The sequence below is a fragment of the Carya illinoinensis genome, chromosome 11, assembly GCF_018687715.1.
Source record: "Carya illinoinensis cultivar Pawnee chromosome 11, C.illinoinensisPawnee_v1, whole genome shotgun sequence".
Classification (NCBI taxonomy): domain Eukaryota; kingdom Viridiplantae; phylum Streptophyta; class Magnoliopsida; order Fagales; family Juglandaceae; genus Carya; species Carya illinoinensis.
Genome location: NC_056762.1, coordinates 43,107,262 through 43,126,720, shown reverse-complemented (window position 1 = coordinate 43,126,720; position 19,459 = coordinate 43,107,262). Strand labels below are relative to the sequence as shown.

Here is a 19,459-nt window from a genome sequence, read left to right as displayed (position 1 = left end):
TATTTCATATATAATTATTTAGTATAGTGATTTATATAGTAATTTATATACAGATTTAAAATATATTACTAATAGTAATATAGTATTAGACTATTAGTATTAGGCCATAAAATGTAAATTGTAATTAATGTACATTATATACTAATGTATATTAGTATTACTAATTTACTAATGTACTTATCAAAAAGAATATATTTAGAATTTATTAGGCCATAAAATGTTATTAATATAAATTTTATAATTAAAGCATATGATCAAATAAATTTTCATATTTAGGATTAAAATTTTCTGTTATAAATTATAATGACATTATCATATATAATTATAATTTATATTATTATATATAAAATTTAAAAGTTTAAAATATACAACATAACAAACCAATCTGATTTGGTCTTAAAAAGTATAGAACCGGAACGGGACCAATACTAACTGATATTGGAACTAAGGAAACCAATCCAAAATCGAACTGATTCCACAAGTCATAGGTCCAATTTTTCGGTTAATTTTTATACCCTCACTCATAGGTTAGAACTGAAATTTAGTGTTTGGAAGGAGATTGACAAAGTGTTTGGTATGTATGAATATAAGTAACAAGTTGGTCAGCTCGCTAGTATTGTCTAATGTGTGTGTATATATATATATATATGTGGGGATGGATAAATTATCTTACATCACACGTTATATGTGTTTTAATTTTTTTGTTTATTTTTATTAAATCAATTGAATTATTTTATTTATTATATTTATGCCATATATTTATTACGAAAAATAAAATAAAAAATTACATATCATATGTGGAGTAGGACTAATAAGTAAAATTATTATCATACATCCGTATGTATATTCACCCACTTTTCCTGACTCTATTTGCCCGGTCGTCAGCCAGCCATTTGCCCGTTAATATTTTGGGTTTTTATTTTTATGTTTCCCCAGCTTCAGGGTTTAGCCGCTCTCTGTCTGTGTCTCTGTTTCTGTCTCTCATGGCGACACCCTGTTCTGCTTCCCTCTCAGACCCGCCAGTGGGTTAAGTACCATACGCAAAATAGGAAGCTCCTCGAACCCTCAGCATATTTACGGGCTTACCACTAAGCGCACCAAGACGGCATCTTGTTTAAGCAACTGTGGAAGCAAGCTGGGCCGAGTTGGAAGACTGATGGCTATGGGGTTATCCCCCCAACCCCGTCCCCTGAACCCGAGACCGTCTTGGGCCTCTTATTCCTTATTTTCCCCGTCTTCTTCCATCTCTTCTTCCTCTTCTCGGTCCCTCTTGTTCTCCTCTAAATCCCTGCACATGTACAGTTTCAATGTCTTTCAAACTGCACTATTTCTGTCATATTACCTGATAGGTTTTTTCTTACACGGGTTTTTAGCTTGTCGATTACCCATTTTCATGTTTTTATTGTTGGTTTCTTGGGTTATGTGGGGTTTTCTTGTTTCTGTATATTTATTTCTATTTATTCCATTGTGCTGTTCCCTTTTTTATTTCATTTTTTTATGCCTTCGGAATTTTCAGTTGGTCGGGTTATATAAAGCTGATTATTTCTTGAATTTCATGTTTGTTGACTTTTCGTCATTTTGGTCATAATCTGAAATTGCATTGACAATATCATATCCTTCCAATTTTAAATTTTGTTTAATATTATTGCTCTAGTTAGGTTCTTCTCATATATACTCCCTGTGTACTTGGGCTTTGCCTATTTCTAGGAATAAAACTTCTTGATTACCAATCAAAAAAAAAAAAAAATTGTTTTATATTATTGGAGTTAACTGTGAGGAAAAGTTAGGGAACGGCTTACTGAGAGAAAGCAAAGCTAGGATTACACGAGAACCACGATTTGATGTTGTTTTGAGACTTGTAACTTCAAATTACGCTTTACTATGCATTTCTTTGCGCAAATTCAAGAATATTCTAGTTTATTTTTTTTAGGTTCTTGATGATGTTCACTTTTGTCCATGTCACTAGTTTCAAAGGTTAAAAAGGACATTGGATAAGATGTTGGATAATTGGTATTGCTCTTTTTGAAAATAAGGTTCCAATAAAGTGTAGTTCTCAGTTGCAGCTTTTAAATGGCTTTGGTGCTAATATGGTCTTAATCCGAATCATTAGAGTGCAATATATTTACAGGCCCTGGAGGGTATCAGTATTTCAATATTTGGATAAGAGACATAAAATTTAAAATGTTCAATAATAATCTCAGGATTTTCCTACAAATTAAAAATAAGAGCACAATATGCTTTGTGAACGTCTTGTTTTTTATAAGTAATAACTTTTTATTAATAAGCACAAAGGCAACACTCAATTACACCGGTCTTTGCTTGGTGAACATTGTAGAATTTCATGTCTCCTTATTCAGCTCTTGCTACTGCACTTTTACTTTATGGTGCGCTAATCCTTAATTTATTTGCATAATTTTAGTAGACACATCACTAGGAAAAAAATGGCAGACCTGGGGGAATTAAATTAAATTTTAGGACATGCAAGCTGATATATTTCACTTAACATATGGGTGGTCGATTGTTGCTACGCTACGATCTCATCACTGCTCAAGATATTCTTTAATTCTGCTCTTTTTGGTACTTTACATGCCAGAAAATTATTTTGTTCCAGTTTATTTTTCTTAATGTCTAATTATCAATTTTTTTTCTTAATGTCCTTGATAAAGTAATATTGGTACTGATATCAGACAAGGAGAGTGCACATTCTACCATGACAAGAATTATAACACTAGATCTATTTGTTGGAGGCTCAGGCACATACCTCCTTGTTATTCCACAGTTAAGATGGTCCCTTGCTACATGGATCGAGATAATTCAACTGGAAGCCTCTTGAAAAAACCAATCATTGACCCCCAAAAGGTAGATAAAGAAGGGGAGCATGTTCTGGGAAATTTTAGTGGACCACTATCTCAGGAGATTGGGGGTAGTAATCCTCACAGACGTGATGCTTTTGCTATGCATGGTGGCTCAAGGGTCACTTTAGAGTCATGGAAACGAGAGACTGAAATGATGAGAATTACAAGGAAACTTGAGCTGGAGGCTTTGAAACGTGTTAGTGATCCACGACATAAAACTTGTAGTCGAGCAAACATATTGTCTTCAAGTGGTGGCATCCTTATTAATACTCCTACCGATCTTGCACCATCTGACTCAGCTTCTGACCTAGCTTCTGCTGAAATAGAGAGTGGAGGAGACGGAAATATAGTTGTGAAAGATGTTAATGGTCTCAAACTTGACCAGTCAAGGTACTTGGAGGAAATAAAAGAAACAAATTCTGGATTAATCAAACCCTCCACTAGTAAACAGGCATATTGCCAGCCAGATCTTCATGAGAGACTAGGCAGCATCTATGACAGTGTTCTTATTGTTGATGATGCCACTGTAGCAAAGGAGGTTGTTGGGATGCTTACAAATAAGTACAGGCATCTTGTCCATGCTTGCGATACCGAGGTATTATTCTACAAAGGTTGCCTCTGTTTTACTATTTTACTAATTACCATGTGATTGTTTATACAATGGAGAAGTACATAATTATCAATATCCATGTATATTTAATAGAGTGCATTTCTAAGCTATTTAGAAAATTTATTATCTACATGCTACTTTATGCTTTTTGATAATCACTTGATTTCAGGTTGCAAAGATAGATGTGAAGCAAGAAACACCTGTTGATCACGGGGAGATTATATGCTTCAGTATATATTCTGGACCTGAAGTGGATTTTGGAAATGGGAAGTCTTTTGTTTGGGTTGATGTTCTTGATGGTGGTGGTAGGGATCTTTTGATTGCCTTTGCTCCTTTCTTTGAAGACCCATCCATCAAAAAGGTATTTTATATTCTTTTGGTTGCATTGCTCCTTTCTAGGAATCGGTATGCTTGCTAGTTAAGTGATAATTACATGTATAAGTATTGAGCAATGGCTTGTGAATGACTACCTTATTATTTCAATTATTATATATGTGGTATGACAGGTTTGGTGCAGTTTTTAGAGGTTGGTGGTTGTGTGAAATTACTTCAGATGGGAAATCTCTGGAAAAGTGGGTTTCACTGACTTCTGCATGGGGGACAAGGCATTTTTTAAAATTCAAGCCACTTGTGAAATGGCTTCCCTGATCTGATGGCCAACCTTTAGGAGTATCCTGTTTTGTGTGTGATACTTTGCTAAGTTGATTGTATTCACTTATTGCCCTTCGATTTTACTCTCTTTCTTTCTCTCTCTCTCTCTCTCTCTAGATAGATAGATACACATTTGATAATTTTTTAGGCAGACCAATCGTATAAAACTTGTGTCATGAGCCAAGGATGTGCTAGCTATATTTGTATAACATCTCAAAGCTCAAAATGTCGATCATAATTGCCTAGATCAACCTACTACATGCTCAATGTTAGACGCAGCAACACCTGTTCTCTTAGGGTACGTTTGGGGAATGAGATGAGATGAGAAATTCTCAAAACTTCTCACAATTTTCTTTCCAAACATCACTCAAACACAAAACACTCTTCAATTTCAAATCTTCAATTTTTTCATCTAATCATTACCTAATCATTACAACTTTTACAAACTTAAAAACAAAACACACAAATCAATACAACTTTTTCAAACTTCAAACCGAAAATAATATTAAAAAATTATATTTTTTTGAGAAAAAATATTAAAAAATTATATTCAAACAATTTTTTAAGTTTATAATATTTTTATTAAACTTTTTCTCTGTCATTTCCCAAAACTCAATAAAACATCTGAACTCAGCCATTTTACTACTATTCGCAGAATTCTGAGATACTCCGAGTGTCCAAACGAGCCCTTAATCTGCTTAATCAGGGTACTGTGCTTGAGGTTTTTCTTTTTCTAATAAAATTTTTATTACATAGCATGTATATATAATATACCTATGTTTTAATAAATTTTTTATTTTGTGGGCCATTGCTTTAGATCTTAATGGCCTTAGCTTCCATGATTTCCTTGTAACTATTTCTAGCTCTTAAATAGGTGTATGCACATGTATACTTCCAGTGTACATGGGCTATGCCCATCCTATTTCAATAAAATAACTTATTACCTATCAAAAATTAAAATAAAATTTTTATTGGTGATGTGATTCCTGCTCATCCACACCTGTTACTTTTACCATTTGATGAATATATATACATATATTGATCACTTATAGATGCACACATTCATATATGTTATACTTTACTCACTATCTACCTGATTACAAGATTACCAAGGTACTCAAGATCACCATAGCCTCCCATTCTCATGGGTTGAAGCTACACTTTTGTTCACAATCTTTATAAAAGAAAATCAGAATTTGAATTCTCCCTGGTAAGATCTGTTTCTTAACGGAGCCAGGCTCGTATGGTATGCCCCTTTGATGTTGCAAATACTTGTTATAGAATTGAATATTGACTGTATTGAACAATTTTTCTATCCCTCTTTCTACCATTTTAATCATACTACGAGAAACTGGTGCTTGAAAATGACAATCCACATCCTTTCTGTAGGTTTGGCACAACTATAGCTTTGATAACCACGTTATTGAAAACTATGGGCTTAAGCTTTCTGGTTTTCATGCTGACACAATGCATATGGCACGATTGTGGGATTCATCAAGAAGAACTATGGGCGGGTATTCTCTTGAAGCACTTACTGGTGACAAGAGGGTTATGTCTGGGGCTGAATTATGCCACGAAGAAGAGTTGTTTGGTAAAGTTTCTATGAAAACAATCTTTGGCAGGAGAAAGCTTAAAATAGATGGATCGGAAGGTAAAATGATCATCCTTTCCCCTGTTGAAGAGCTACAAAGAGAAGAGCGGAAACCATGGATTTGTTATTCTGTATTAGATGCAAAAAGCACACTAAAGCTTTATGAGAGCTTGAAAAGCCATCTATCAAATATGCCATGGAAACTTGATGGAAAACCAGTTTCTGTAAAATCCATGTTTGACTTCTATGAAGAATACTGGCAACCATTTGGTGACCTTTTGGTTAAAATGGAAACTGAGGGAATGCTGGTTGATCGAGCATATCTTGCTGAGGTGGAGAAGGTAGCCAAAGCAGAACAAGTGATTGCTACTAATAGATTTCGCAACTGGGCAACCAGATATTGCGCTGATGCCAAGTACATGAATGTGGGAAGTGATACACAACTACGCCAGCTACTTTTTGGTGGCATTGCAAACAGGTAACACTTCATTATACCTTATGCAAGTGTATTTGTTTTTAAATACATTTGGTTGTGAATGGTGTGGAATTGCAGCCTCTGGCCCTCTATAGATAAATGCCGACAGTTTTCCTTTAGAGATGCTCAGCATTTTAAGAGTTACACTGGAATCATATACAGAAAGTTAAAATCTCAGATTCCAACACAATGAGGGAAACAATTCTAAAGGTCTACTAAATTGGAATCTTTGACAGTAAAGTATATAGTATTGTAATGTGCTGTAACTTTTTTGAAGGGATACAATAGCTTTCTTGTGGTACAACTGAAAGATTAAAATTTTCACATGCAAAATGACCAATTCCCGATATACTTCAATATTGTTGATACTCATACTCTTTTGGTTAACATGATTTTCTTTTCCACATGCCCCCTGGGGGTGGGGGATATGATATGTTTTTGAGTGTCAAAGGTTGCCGGAATATTACTGGAATTATTGCTCAAGATAGTTGGGAATGGACCCCAAGAGGTCTGCATAATAACCCTTCATGATAATGAAATGCTATGTTTCCTGTGATAAAGTTCATATTCCATGATATTCAAAGGAATAGACTGCTTAAAAGATTACAAAACGTCATGTCTACATGAATTCCTCCTAGGTAAATGGAGTCCCAAGAAAGCATTGTGCCCTTTAACCTTATTCTTTTCTGTTACAGAAAGGATCCTGACGAGTGTCTACCAAATGAGAGGATCTTCAAAGTTCCTAATGTTCATCAAGTGATTGAAGATGGCGAGAAGACTCCCCCAAAATTTCGAAATATTAGGCTGCACAGCATCCGTGACAATCCACTACCAGCTGAGATGTTCACAGCAAGTGGTTGGCCATCAGTTAGTGGTGATGCTTTGAAGGCCCTGGCTGGAAAGGTTTCTGCAGAGTATGATTTTATGAGTGATTCTTTTGACTTGCAACTGGATGACAATGTAGAAAATACCGCTGAAAATGAAGTTTCAGAAAAACAAAAATCAACTGGTGATGTCAACAAATCTGCTTATGGAAAAGCTTTTCTAGCTTTCGAAAAAGAAGAGGAGGGGAGGGAGGCTTGTCATGCCATTTCTGCATTATGTGAAGTTTGCTCCATTGACTCCTTGATATCCAACTTCATACTCCCCTTGCAGGTGATTGCCACTAAGATTTCTTTCTGGTATTGGTTTTTGTATATACCCCTATTTGAAATGTACCAGAGCTCATTAGCATTGATAATTTTTATGTCCGCCAGTATTGCAATTGCCTACCTCATACAGAAGCAGTTAAGAATTCATTTCTTTAAACCAAACTATGGGAGTTGTATGGTTGTTTGATTATGCTCCACAATGTGTTATAGACTGTAAAAGGTGATTGAGACAACAATTACCTCTTTGTATAGTCATTAGAATCAGTGAATTCACTTACACGCCTATGAGTTTGTTTTTCTTTTGAATCCATTTGTTGGAACCCAATATTAGTACAACTAGTATGAGCAGGATAAGGTCAGTCTTATGGCCTTTTTATTCTGTTGACAGCTCCTGTTTGGGACAGGAATTTTTCTCCTGTGGTGTCTGCATTATGAGGGTGTGTTTTTGTGTATATTTTTATAGATGTGCCTACATTTTTTATTTGGTGTAGTCAGTTGACAGCTAGGATGTCTTTCACATGGCACATGCAGGGGGGTGGGGAGCCCCTTGATGTTTCTTATTATAGATTTGTTTTCCTAAAATAATTAGTATAATTGCATAATGACATAATATATAATGGGGTCTTACCCCCATCAACATTTGGACAGTCTTGTCCAATTTCAAATGTGTTCTAGAAGTTATTTTGGTCATTTTTCACTTTTTTTCCTAAAGAGAAATGATATTTGCAGTCGTGGTTGTGCAAACGGCGTGCAGTTGCTTTGAAAAAAATGAATTAATATGTGACCCATATGAAAAAAAGAACTAACTTTTTAATCGTGGACCCCACTCTTTTTCAAAGCGATTGCGCGGCGTTTGCAATTCCACGACTGTATGTAGCATTACTCTTTCCTAAAATAATTAGTATAATTGCATAATGACATAATATATAATGGGGTCTCACCCCCATCAACATTTGGACAGTCTTGTCCAATTTCAAATGTGTTCTAGAAGTTATTTTGGTCATTTTTCAATTTTTTTGAACTCTTTTTTATTTTTATTTTTTTTTTATTTTTATGAGTAAGAAAATTTATTGATCCTCATGATTAGGCATAGCCCAATTACACAGTTGGTATACAAGAGAGAAATAGCTAATTACAGCCTACGAACAAAAAAAGAAGCATACAAGTCATTAAAATTAACCCCCTCTAATACAATAGCCTTAGCCCAAATTAACAAAGATTGGAAAAATAAGTCTCTGATCCCCCCCAATGTGCTTTCTCTATTTTTCAAAAGATTTTCCATTCCTCTTATTCCATACACACCACATAAGACATAGGGGCTCCATCTTCCAAACCTATGCTACTTGATGATTTCCCTGTATTCCGCACCAACAAGCCAAAAGATCCACCACCCGCTTTGGCATCGCCCAAGCAATGTCCAGCCTGACAAAGATTTCATCCCATAGAGCCTTTACCACTTCACAATGGAGAAGTAGATGGTCCGTCGATTTGTCATTCCTCAGCTTGTCTACGGTCAGTAGTTTCCTGTGAGAGGCCAGCCAACCAAAGAAAGCAACTTTTAGGGGCACTTTGCACTTCCAAGGGAAAACAGCGGAAGGATGGGTAGACAAAGCATTGTACAAAGATCTAACAGAGAAGTTCTTGTGTCCAGGGTGTATCCACAACAGTTTGTCCTCCACGTCACACTCCAAATTCAATGCATACAAGGTACTGTAGAATAAAAAAATGTCTCCCACTTCCCAATCTTGAACTGTGCTGATAAATGACACAATCCACTGTAGCAGGCCATTCGAAGAGTCCATAAAATCAGCAATGGATGCTTCCTTATGCAATGCAATTCTAAAAAGAGAAGGAAAAACCTCCTTGAGAGCAACATCACTGCACCAAACATCAACCCAGAATCTGGACCCTTGTTCCTTGCCCCGCCACAGATCTGAAATTATGAATGAAATCCTCCCAGCCCTTCCTAATAAATTTTCACACACCTGCACCATACGATCCACACACTTCATTAGAAATCCAACCTCCCCTAATGCTGCCAAATTTGGCTTCAACCAAGGTCCTCTAGAAAGCGTCACTTTTTTTCTGGTACCGCCACAACCATTTCCCAAGTAGGGCCTTATTGAAAATGTTTATTTTTCTAATCCCCAAACCACCACAAGGTAGGGGGTACAAATCTTGTCCAATTTAATCAAATAGAACTTTTTCTCGTCCCCCAATCCACCCCACAATAAAGCGCTGAATAATCTTTCCATCCTGCCACATCAGCTGGAATTGGGAATAATGAAATATAGTACGTGAGGAGGTTAGATAGATAACGTACTCTTAATAAGAGTTATTCTTCCCCCTTTTTTTCGATAACACCATCCCATATTACCTTGGATTTATGAGGGGCCCCTGAGGGAAGACCAAGGTACTTCATAGGCAAAGAAGAAACCTTATATCCCAAAATTTCAGGCAAGTCTCCGATGTGACCTACCAAGCCAACTGGTTCTAGTTCAGATTTAGACAAGTTTGCCTTGAGGCCAAAAATAGCTTCAAAACAAAGTAAGAGAGCTCTCAATGAACTAATTTGATTAGGATCCGGCTCACAAAGAATTAAGGTGTCGTCAGAGAAGAGAAGATGAGATACATTGATGCTCCCAAATGAAGTACCACCTGCTGAAAATCCGGACAAGAAAGACCCATCCACTGCTACCTCCAACATTCTGCTCAATACATCCATAACTAAGACAAGAGGAAAGAAGATAGAGGATCACCTTGTCTCAATCTGCGGGAGCTGTTGATGAAATCCTTGGGGGTGCCATTAACCAACACCGAGAATCTAGTGGTACTGATACAATACTTCATCCAATCGCACCATCTCTCCCCAAAACCAAATCTGCCAAGACTATAAACCAAGAAGTCCCAGTTAACATATCAAAAGCCTTCTTCATATGTAGTTTGCAAAGGATACTTGGAATGCCGACCCTTAACAAAAGCATGTTGTGGCTTCGAAACAATCTTTTATAAGAAGCCTTAACTTGTTAGATGTCTGAAGTTATCACAATTATTGGTGAAAGTGGGCAAGGTCTGGTGCTGCCCCATCATTGTTTGTCTCTCATTGTGTGTATGTGGATTAGGGTTTCTTATTAGTTTTTTGTGCGCGCGTGTATGGCTAAGGGTGTCTCATTTGTATTGCTATTGAAGTGTAAATGCTGCGTGTGGGCCCGCTTGCTTGTGTGTATGTGTGCATTAAGTTATCCAACTTTCCTCTTTGCTTGTGTGTAGTTTGCATGCTAGCTTTATTTTTTTATTTTTTTTGATAAGTTGCATGCTAGCTTTATTTTCTTGGCATATATCATAAATTAGGGCATCTGCATGAGTAGATGTGAAATGGCTACATAAGTGATTCCCCTACTCATGCAAGAGTTTACATGTGGGATTGGACAAGGATACAGCCCCAAAATTTACCTGTGCATAAGCAAAGATGTTTTGCCTGGCTTAAGAAGTTAGTTTCTTTCTACCACAGGGAATTAATATATCAGGCAAGAATGAGCGTATTCATTGTTCATTAAATATCAACACGGAAACTGGGCGCTTATCAGCTAGGAGGCCAAGTTTACAGGTTCTATTTTTGTTTCTTTACTAATCTTTCAATCAACATACGACTAAAATAGCTCGTGTTTTACTTAAAAAAAAAGGCTCATGTTTTGAATATAGATGTTCGATACTACAAGACCGAAAACAGGAAAAGATCTTGTAACTTCATGTTAATAGAGACTTACGAGTATACTGTTCATGCTGTCTGTAATCAGAATCAGCCTGCTTTAGAGAAGGATCGGTATAAGATCCGTCAGGCATTCATTGCTGCACCGGGGAATTCCCTTATTGTTGCAGATTATGGACAAGTCAGTGACACTCTTACCTTCCGATCTAAAGTGGTTGCATTGGTTTCCATCTGCTGATTGAGCTGTGTGTTCATATTACAGCTGGAACTTCGGATTCTTGCCCATCTTGCTAGTTGTAAAAGTATGCTAGATGCTTTCAGAGCCGGTGGAGATTTCCATTCAAGGACTGCAATGAATATGTACCCTTATATTCGTGAAGCAATTGACAAAAAGCAAGTGCTTCTTGAGTGGCACCCTCAACCTGGTGAAGATAAACCCCCAGTTCCACTATTAAAGGTAAACCATAAAGCTCCATGGCAACAATTTCCAATTCTAAAATGATGCGTTACTGCCAGAGATACATATACTTGATGCCTCCCTTTCTTTGTTTGAAGCATGTAGTAGGAGATATAAAAGTAACTTTGAAGTAGCGAACCAGTATAGTGTCAGAGCCTGTAATTCATTGCACATCTTCCTCTTGTTCATAATTGGGATGGAATTTCATTTACGTTTCTTTCACTTGTAGTAAATCTGGCATGGTTTCTATTCTTAAAACTTCTAGTGCCACTGTTACAGGCCTGTAATTTATTGACTTACATTGTCCAAATGTTATCAAAGGTTAACTCAGAACAATTCCCTTTGATTAAATTATTATAGTTGAGGAAACAAATTGGTTAGAGTGCACTTGAAATGCAACATGTGGTTGAGCAGTGGTGACTTCTTATTGGTGCCTGCCTACAACATAGGTTGCTCGAGTAATTTAGAGTTGATGGAGACTCAAGTCATTGCTACTTATCAAAAAAAGTAATTCAAGTCATTGATCTAAGAGTTGTAGGTCCTTTGTTGCACAGTGATAGAACTTATCTCTGACCCAAACATCCAATCCCCATTACATTTTTTCTTCTTGAATGTTTCAGGATGCCTTTGCTTCTGAAAGAAGGAAAGCTAAAATGCTCAACTTTTCTATTGCATATGGAAAAACTCCAGTGGGGCTTGCCCGAGATTGGAAGGTACTTGAGAACCTACAAGCATGAGGGACTTGTAATGATTTGATTGCCCGGGGCATGATGGTTTTCAATCTTTGTTCCTCAGGTTTCTGTCAAGGAAGCAAAGAAAACGGTCGATCTATGGTACAGCAATAGAAAAGAAGTGCTTGCCTGGCAAGAAGAACGTAAACAAGAGGCCCGTGATAAACAGTTTGTATGCACATTGCTAGGACGTGCCCGCCGGTTCCCTTCAATGGCCCATGCTACCACCTATCAAAAAGGTCACATTGAGCGAGCTGCTATCAATACCCCAGTGCAGGTTCTTCCCTTCTTTCTCACTCAAACATTCATCTCTCTTTTCTCTCTATTGGTCATTCCATAATCTCACCTTCCCCTCCTCTGTACCACAATAATAACACCAGAAGCTCCTGATCTGGAAAAAGGGCCCAGTGTACTTTTCATAACCAATGCTTTTAATTGATGCTTGTCACTCCCAAAAAGTCTTACAAAAGTTCGTATGTACCACATACTAACATAAATGTGTCTTGATTACCTTCTGAACTCATTATTCTAATCCTTCCTTTCTTGCTCTCAACGTTTCATTTTTCACCATGTCAGAAATAACATTGACTGTCATCCTGAGGTGGAGATGCAAACCTCTTCTGAAATTGTTAGCCAAAAAACTTGCAATTTATTATGGTCTCGCTCTCTCTCTCTCTCTCTCTCTCTCTCTCTCTCTGGGTACGACCTTTCATCTTCCATCCCTTGCAGAGGGTTTTGTTCCTCATCAAATTTATAGCGTTGGTAAATTTAGAAAGGATGAATCAGTATTGGATGGTAACAAAAGGAATGATGTTTTGTGGTGGAAGCAAATGGATGGAAGGAAGAATGGTTGGCCTGTTGAGGTGTTGTAGAAAGTTGGAGAAGTTGAAGGGTCTTTGTGGCACGTAAGGGTAGAGTTATTTGGTTGGAAGGAGAGGTTGGAGTCAATGTTGAAGAAGGTAGATGAAGGGTTGGGTTTGTTTATGAGTTTGGACCTAAATTTAGAGGATAAGGAAGAAGGAAAAAAGATGGTGGAGCAACGGAATGGGCTTGTGGGTTTCAATGATAAGTCAGCAGATGGGCCGAATCAAGGCCCAATAAAAAGGCCAGTTCTCTCCAAAGGCTAAGCCTTCATGCGAGATACAAGGCTAAAAAGCTTGAGGGGAAGGGTGGCCTAGCCCAAGTGCTCAGACGGACACTTCGACCTCATAGATAGGGTCGATGGCGGCAGGTGAGTCTCCGAAGGACTCTTCGACAGGGGTCTATCCATAGGTGAATCTTCAGTTACCCTCGATGGCACAGGAGGTTGTGCTTTCTTCACAGAAAGGGATGACAGTGGTAGTCGATCCCTCTGAGGGTGCTTAGGTGGTGTGTTCAACTCCGGCGAAGGGGAGCATTTTGTCTTCCTCAGAGCCCGAGGTTCAGAAGGGAGATTCTCATCTCGGGGTTGGGAGGTTCTCTTCTCAGTCGTGACTAGATCCTATTGAGCTACGTCATGAATGCAATGAGAGGGTTTCAGAGGGGGTGGAAGTGGTGGAGGGAGGTGGAGTTGAGTGGTAATGTCACTGGGTCAATTGAGGAATTTGTTTCTGGGGCCCCTTGCACCCAGAAGTTAAACTTTGGGATGTAAATGTTGGAGGGGAGGAAGAGGCAGAAGCAAGTGAGTTAGGAGAGCTGTGGGAGTTTGATGAAGAAATGGACCTTGATCCATTGTGTTCTATCCTTCTTGAAATTGATTGGCCCAATTCCTCATTTGATTGGGTGATGAGGAAGTGGATGAAATTAATGATTGTGTGGGAATCTCTTGTGTTGGATTTGAGGAACAATTTAGAGCACTTTTAATAGTTATAGAGGTTGGTCAACCTTCATTGGCTAGATCCGCTCTTAAGAAGGAAATGGAATTGAAGAGGTTATTGTGCTGTAGCATTGAAACTTTTCTCAAATTTCATAAATGTATAAAATTCATGAAAGACCTTCATAATATCCTCCCGCACTATATCCCGACAAGAGTGAAAAAAAGCCACTGAAAAACCATCTCGACCCGGAGCCTTATCCCTTGCCATTCCTCTAACCACATCAAGAACTTCATCCTCTTCAAAAGCTCTCTCCAACCATTCTGCACTTGCCTGATCAATAGAGTCAAAAAACAGTCCATCAAGCTTTGGTCTCCATGAATATTCTTCTCTAAACAACTTCTCATAAAAAATTTATTTTCTTTTATTTTCCGATCAAAAAAACTTCTCACAAAAATTGACAATGCAATCCTTAATGACTTCTCGATTTGAAATGATGTTTTCACCATCATGAAGAAATTCAATTGCATTATTTCTTCTATGAAAGTTTTCCATACAGTGAAAAAATTCCGTGCACTTGTCACCTTCCTTCAGCCAAAGGACCTGGGAATTTTGTCTCCAAGAGATTTCCTCCATTAAAGTGATCTTGTCTAAAGCATCAACCACCACTTTTTTTCTCTCCAATTCCTCACTGGATAAGTCCCCCAACAGCTCCCATTCGTCCAAACTTTGCAACTGCTGCATCAAAAATTTCCTTTTATTTGCCTAGTTCCCAAACTCCTCAACATTCCCCTTCTTCAAATCCATTTTTAATGCTTTAAGTTTACCAGTCAGTACAAAGCTCGGAGTACCAGAAAAAGAGTACAAAGACCACCGAATTCTCACTCTATTCACAAAACTCTCAGCCTTCAACTACATATTTTCAAATTTAAAATACCTTAGTCCTCTAAAAGTGCCCCCACTCTCCAACATAATAGGATAATGGTCAGAACACAATCTCAGTAACCTTTTTCTGCCTCAAATCAGGACAACAAACCTCCCAAAAAGGTAGGGGCTGTGCAAATGCAGGATTTTCGGCCTATTAGTTTGGTGAATGGGGGTATACAAGATAATCTCAAAGGTGTTAGCTAATTGTATGAGTTGGGTGTTGGGAAATATTTATCGAAATCTCAAAATGCCTTTGTAAGAGGGAGACAAATTCTTGATTCGGTATTAGTTGCTTATGAGTATGTGGACAACAGAATTAAATCAAATGAATCTGGAATTTTGATTAAATTGGACATGGAAAAAGCGTATGACCATGTGAGTTGGGATTTTCTCTTGTATTTGCTTGGGAGATATGGTTTTGGAGAGAAATGGTATATGTGGATCAAACATTGCATTTTGACATTGAGATTTTCCATTTTGGTGAATGGCACTCCAGTTGGTTTTTTTAATAGTTCACATGGTTTGAGACGAGGAGATCCACTATCTCCTTTTCTTTTCATCCTTGTCATGGATGCATTAAGTAGAATGTTGGAAGCGGCGGTGGAAGGAAGGTACTTGTCGGGTTTTGAGTTGGGCAACGAGAAACAGAATAGCATGAAATTATCTTATCTTCTTTTTGCTGAGGACACATTGATTTTCAGTGAGCCCAATCAAGAACATATTCGATCTTTGAGAGCATTGTTGTTATGTTTTGAAGCTGTCTTGGGTCTCGGGATTAACCTAAACAAGTCTGAAATTGTACCAGTGGGTGCCGTAGGTAATATTTCAGATTTGGTTAATATTTTGAGTGTAAGATTGCTTCATTGCCACTGAAGTATCTTGGTTTTCCCTGGGGGGCTCCTCACAAATCTGTTTTGATATGGGATGGGGTTATTGAGAAGATTGAGAGAAGGTTGGCTGGATGGAAAAAGTTATATTTGTCCAAAGGGGGAAGAATTACTTTGATAAAGAGAACGCTGTCTAATCTTCTTACATATTTTCTTTCACTTTTCCCTTTGCCTGTTGGGGCTGCTAGTAGAATTGAGAATATTTATCGTAATTTCTTATGGGGAGGAATAGGAGAGGAAAAGAAGTTTCATTTGGTTAGTTGGAATAAGGTTGAGGATTGGAGGTGAGAAATTTGAAGTTGTTTAATAAAGCACTCCTTAGAAAATGGCTTTGGAGATATCATGGAGAGAGAGATGCTTTATGGAAGAATGTTGTTGCTGTTAAATATGGGAGTGGGTTAGAGAAGTGTATGGGGTGAGTTTATGGAAGGGTATTAGGAAATCGGAGGAGTTTTCTTAACATATTAAATTTAAGGTGGGGGAAGGGAAAATGATTCTCTTTTCGCACGACATTTGGTGTGGGGAATCAGCTCTTAAATTAGATTTTCCATCTCTTTACAAGAGTGCAAGGGATCAAAATGTTGATGTGGCAGATTACCTTCAATGTACGGATAATAATATTCTATGGAATGTTGACTTTATTAGAGATTCAAATGACTGGGAAGTGAATGTTGTTTCAGATTTTCTGGAAAGAATTTATAACTCAAAAGTGATGCAGGGAAGAGAAGACAGGCTACTGTGGGATCATGCTGGAAATTTCAGGTTTTCAGTCAGTTTTTTTTACAAGGTGCTTAATTGTCATTCTGGCTGTGTATTCTCCTGGAAAAGCATTTGGAGGGTGAAGGTACCTACTAAGGTGGCGTATTTCAGTTGGGTGGTTGCTCTAGGTAAAGTATTGACCGTGGATAATCTTAGAAAACTTCGTTTGTGTATAGCTGATTGGTGTGTCATGTGCAAGAAGGATGGTGAATCTGTAAATCATCGTTTTTTTTTTTTTTCACATTGTGAGGTGGCAAGTCTTTGTGGAATGAGGTTATTGGTCGGACAGGTTTATATTGGGTAATGCCTAAGGAAATTGTGGATCTCCTTGCATGTTGGCGTGGTTTTGAGGCAAGGAAATGTGCTGCTGCCAGAGTGGAGAATGATTCCTTTGTGTTTTATGTGGTGTTTATGGCTGGAAAGGAATGAGAGATGTTTTGAAGACAGAGCGTTCTTTTGAACATCTTTGTTATTTTTTCTTTTCTACTTTGAGTTTGTGGGCTAGGATCTTTATAAGGAATGGTGATAATGTACTGAATCTGTTTCTGTCGTAGTTTCCTGCTTTCTAGTGTGTAATAGGTATTTTCTTTGTATACTTCTTGTGTACTTGGGCTGTGCCTATTCTTCGTAATAAAATTCTTAATAATTATCAAAAAATAGAAATTGTTAGCCACATTGCTTAAAAAACATCAGATCTGGGATTGGTAATATAGATTTAAAACATATTAATTGCTAATGTCGGGATGCTGTTCCTGGATATCCAGTGCCAATAAAAAAAAAAAAAAAAAAAAAAAAAAAAAAAAAAGATATTAATTGTTAGTAGATAAACTATGATATCTCTTCCCTCACCCACTCCCCAGAAAAAAAAAAAATCCTGATCAGCTACTCAGTGGTTTCTAATTTAGGATATTGCAACAGGGTAGTGCTGCTGATGTTGCCATGTGCGCCATGTTAGAAATAACAAAAAATGCACGGTTGAAGGAGCTAGGGTGGAAGCTGCTTTTACAGGTTCATTGCATGCCTTGAGTTTTACATCTTCAGTTTTTTTATTATCTTTTCTATCTGCTTTGACTCGTGGAAGAATTTACATCTAGAATGTATTGCCTGTAAAAGTACCTGCGGGCCAGAGCTACATTATGCCCTTGAAGGGGCCATGGCTCCCCTGAAAAAAGGGGGAAAAAAAAAATCAGTTTTGGCCTTTACATGTGTGACCAATTTTTTAAAATTTTCGTGCCAAAAAGAGAGAAAAAAAAGAGGAAAAAATCTAAATTCCATTTATACTCCTTAATATATCTCCCCAAGATGAAAAATCTTGTTTGATCCCTGTACCCAGTCATGTTTGAAACTTTTAAATTACACTCCAAGCGACCTCAGTAGAATTCTTATGTTGTCCATCTATTCTAAGTGTGCCTTATATGAAATATATTTTTCTTTTGATAAGAACCCTATATGAAATGTTGAGGCTAATTTAAGAGTAATCTTCAACTCATATTTCATTTAATTTCATGTCCTAGCACCATATTTGATTTCCCATATGGCCTCAGTACACGCGTGTTTCGTTGAAAACTTATGGATATTGCACTGGAAAACAGGTCCATGATGAAGTAATCTTGGAAGGACCAACAGAGACAGCTGAGGTCGCAAAGGCCATAGTTGTTGAGTGTATGTCCAAACCCTTCAATGGCAAGAATATTCTTAAAGTTGACTTATCGGTTGATGCAAAGTGCGCTCAAAACTGGTATTCTGCCAAGTAGTCTGTCGCGACAAAGGACACTGGGATTTTGGTCTGAGGTTCTTTTGCCCTTTGAATATGGAGCTCTGTGCTAGCAAACCTTGAGCACAATCTTTGCCAACGATTTATTTGGTTGCAACTAACTTCAAAGGTTTTTTCATTGGAAATCGGGCTTCCACCATAGTAAAATTTTCTGCCACTTTGATGTTGCAATATTTTCAGACTGGCCGGAGTGTGGGGTTGAAAAGAGGCTGCAACTTTGGTGGCTATGTATTTCTGGCGGATGAGGGAGGCAGGCACTAGGGACAAATATGCTGTATATAAGAGTTCTTACCATTTCAGTCAGTTGTTCCCATGTAACTGTATGCACGATAAAGGATTGTGCTTCTCGAAAAGAAACAAAAGCCTAACTCCAGTTACGGAGCATTTTTTTTTTTTTTTTTTTTTGATAAATAAACAAATTGTATTGATCAATAGCAAAGCCAGTGTTACAACACTAACGCCCTAACTAGGTAGGCACATTAGAGATAAGAAAATCATGCATAGCCATGCCATTAAAATCCACAGCAATGGCCCAGCTACAAAGTGTTCTAAAAAATAACAGTTTAAGCTCCTCCACTGATCTTTCTTGATCCTCAAAGGTCCTCTCATTTCGCTCCTGCCATACGCACCACATAATGCATAGAGGGATCATCTTCCACATCTCTTTGATTGGTTTTCTGCCCCTTATATTTGACCAGCTGGCCAGCGCCGCCTCCACTGTTTTAGGCATCACCCAAGCCATATCCAGTCGCGATAATACCTCATTCCAGAGTACCCTTACCGTATCACAGTGTAAAAGGAGATGGTCTACCGACTCTCCCCCTCTTTTGCACATGCAACACCAGTCGGCAATAATAATCCTCCTTTTCCTCAAGTTATCTGTAGTGAGTATCTTCCCCAGGGAAGCAGTCCAAACAAAGAATGATACTTTTGGAGGAGCCTTATTTCTCCAGATTTTTCTCCATGGACAAAACTCCAGTTACGGAGCATTTATTTTAATGATTCAATTTTTGTTGATATTTTTTCTATTTACTTTTTGCTTTCTTTCTTGTAAAGCTCTATGTGGCGTTCAACCCCAACTTCACATCT

At 37.7% G+C, this 19,459-nt stretch overlaps 1 protein-coding gene across 2 annotated transcripts; it reads left to right on the top strand.

Moving 5' to 3' along the window:
- The first annotated feature begins 884 nt into the window (after positions 1 to 884).
- LOC122281353 (DNA polymerase I A, chloroplastic/mitochondrial-like) lies at positions 885 to 19,387 on the top strand. 2 transcript variants are annotated; one of them, XM_043092762.1, is made up of 12 exons: positions 885 to 1,296; positions 2,688 to 3,450; positions 3,635 to 3,826; positions 5,506 to 6,185; positions 6,878 to 7,337; positions 10,845 to 10,940; positions 11,131 to 11,223; positions 11,305 to 11,499; positions 12,120 to 12,212; positions 12,295 to 12,507; positions 17,515 to 17,604; positions 18,189 to 19,387. In XM_043092762.1, the coding sequence occupies exons 1-12, from the start codon at positions 1,157 to 1,159 to the stop codon at positions 18,348 to 18,350; spliced, it is 3,177 nt and encodes a 1,058-aa protein (XP_042948696.1). In that variant the 5' UTR covers positions 885 to 1,156; the 3' UTR covers positions 18,351 to 19,387. The 2 variants fall into 2 exon arrangements, with proteins under 2 accessions (XP_042948696.1, XP_042948695.1); XM_043092761.1 differs by having other exon boundaries at positions 886 to 1,296; positions 2,667 to 3,450.
- The last annotated feature ends 72 nt before the right edge of the window (positions 19,388 to 19,459 follow it).